The sequence below is a fragment of the Paramormyrops kingsleyae genome, chromosome 11 (assembly GCF_048594095.1).
Source record: "Paramormyrops kingsleyae isolate MSU_618 chromosome 11, PKINGS_0.4, whole genome shotgun sequence".
In the NCBI taxonomy this organism is placed as follows: Eukaryota; Metazoa; Chordata; class Actinopteri; order Osteoglossiformes; family Mormyridae; genus Paramormyrops; species Paramormyrops kingsleyae.
The window spans coordinates 5,484,929-5,486,430 of NC_132807.1; the positions used below are offsets into that span (position 1 = coordinate 5,484,929).

The 1,502-nt window shown below is 41.0% G+C and overlaps 1 protein-coding gene across 2 annotated transcripts in view; it reads right to left on the bottom strand.

Annotated features, from left to right (window-relative positions):
* Positions 1-1,391, bottom strand: part of map1aa (microtubule-associated protein 1Aa) — a 53,747-nt gene extending 52,356 nt beyond the window's left edge. The window contains exon 1 of one of the 2 annotated variants that reach the window (XM_023813974.2): positions 1,099-1,391. In XM_023813974.2, coding sequence (XP_023669742.2) covers positions 1,099-1,360 — 262 coding nt within the window. In that variant the 5' untranslated portion in view covers positions 1,361-1,391. The remainder of the gene's footprint in view (positions 1-1,098) is intronic. The other variant, XM_023813975.2, reaches the window with a different exon arrangement.
* Between the last annotated feature and the right edge of the window lie 111 nt (positions 1,392-1,502).

A 1,502-nucleotide genomic window follows, 5' to 3' on the forward strand; every position in this document is an offset into this window, starting at 1 on the left:
CTGACCTTAATCACCACGTCACGCACAAAGCTAAACATGCACAAATATACAGGTACAACTGGAATAGGGTAATACTAAACAGAATTCATATATATTCACACATAATGGTGTGAATATATATGAATGTGTGTGCGTGCATAAATATATGACAAATATTGGGCATCTAAAATGCATCGGTGCAAATCTACTAGGATATATATGCGCCTTAACCTTCTGGATACATGCAGCAGCTACATTTTTCCTGTTAAATACAAGCCAAAGTCAAATTTTAAATTAAATTCAAATTTCGCATGGACGCTTGATAAACAATGGATACACTCGCACAGAGTGTAGTTATTCAAGTTTCTAAACATTATCGGCATCTTTTTTTGTGTTTATACGTCCATGGATGTTTAAGTTTTTTTTCCCTCATTTTCACCGCAGTTAACATGGTTATTAAGACGTTTTTATTATCACATTCTAAGGACAAGAAAGACTTCGTTTCAAAATATTGATATCGAGATGATATCGCCTGGCTTATCATATTTAAGATCGTGATTAAAGCGTTTTGAGACATGACGCAGCGTATGGATAGATGAAGTTGTCCAGTAGCGACGCATTACGCATTTTTAACAAGTCCAGGAATTACGGCAGCGCCACTGCAATATCCTCATCGTCATACATACGCGTAGTTATAACTTCCTATAACAAAACCCGACTCAAACGAGGATCGAGTATCAAAGAGGTGTCACAGCTTTTAGAACAGCGTGTATATTACTTGACAGTTTAAATAATAATTAGTTATAATAAATGATGCTGGTATCCTTTCATTTTTGGCTGATGTGGTACTTTTTGTTCCAGCCGATTGCCACTTCATAGTTCTTCCTTTTACCTTACGTACTGTGTTACATTTTCAGAATTTAATACAACTGCGAATTATTTATTTTTAAAAATAACGTTGTGGAGACCTTAAGTTACGTTAATATTATTGTATTTTTTTCTGGTTGTGTACTGCAGTCTATCCCCTCTATGCACGTGCTAATTACTGCCATGTGCAATTTCTGTTGATAAACATCCCTACCTATATGTTTTAGTGGTGCTGTTGGAGAAGTCTCTCACCCTGTTCAATGTGCTCTCTGACAGCTCGGAGTTGGTGCTCTGTCGCGATCTCTCCGATGACAATCAGCATGTAGTAACTCCGCTGACAGAAAGGTGGTCCCTCATTCAGGTGCTGTCCGAGGTGCTGAACAACCCCGCTCCGCTCTTCGGGCTCCAGATCTCCGCTGATCGCGCCTTGCACCGCTACAGCTATTGCATCCCGGGTTGCGATCTCCATGGCAACATCTCCGCGGGAGGACGCTGGATCCTCTTCTATTTCCATGACAACTTCTGCCACGAGCACTGCGAACCTGGGAGTGGCACGGTGATAAAGTTTGGAACCATCTGGCCTTTGTGATTGGCTAAGGATCGAGGAGACCAGCCTACTGGGGGAGTGTTTGGAAATCGGCGTATCCACCAATCCA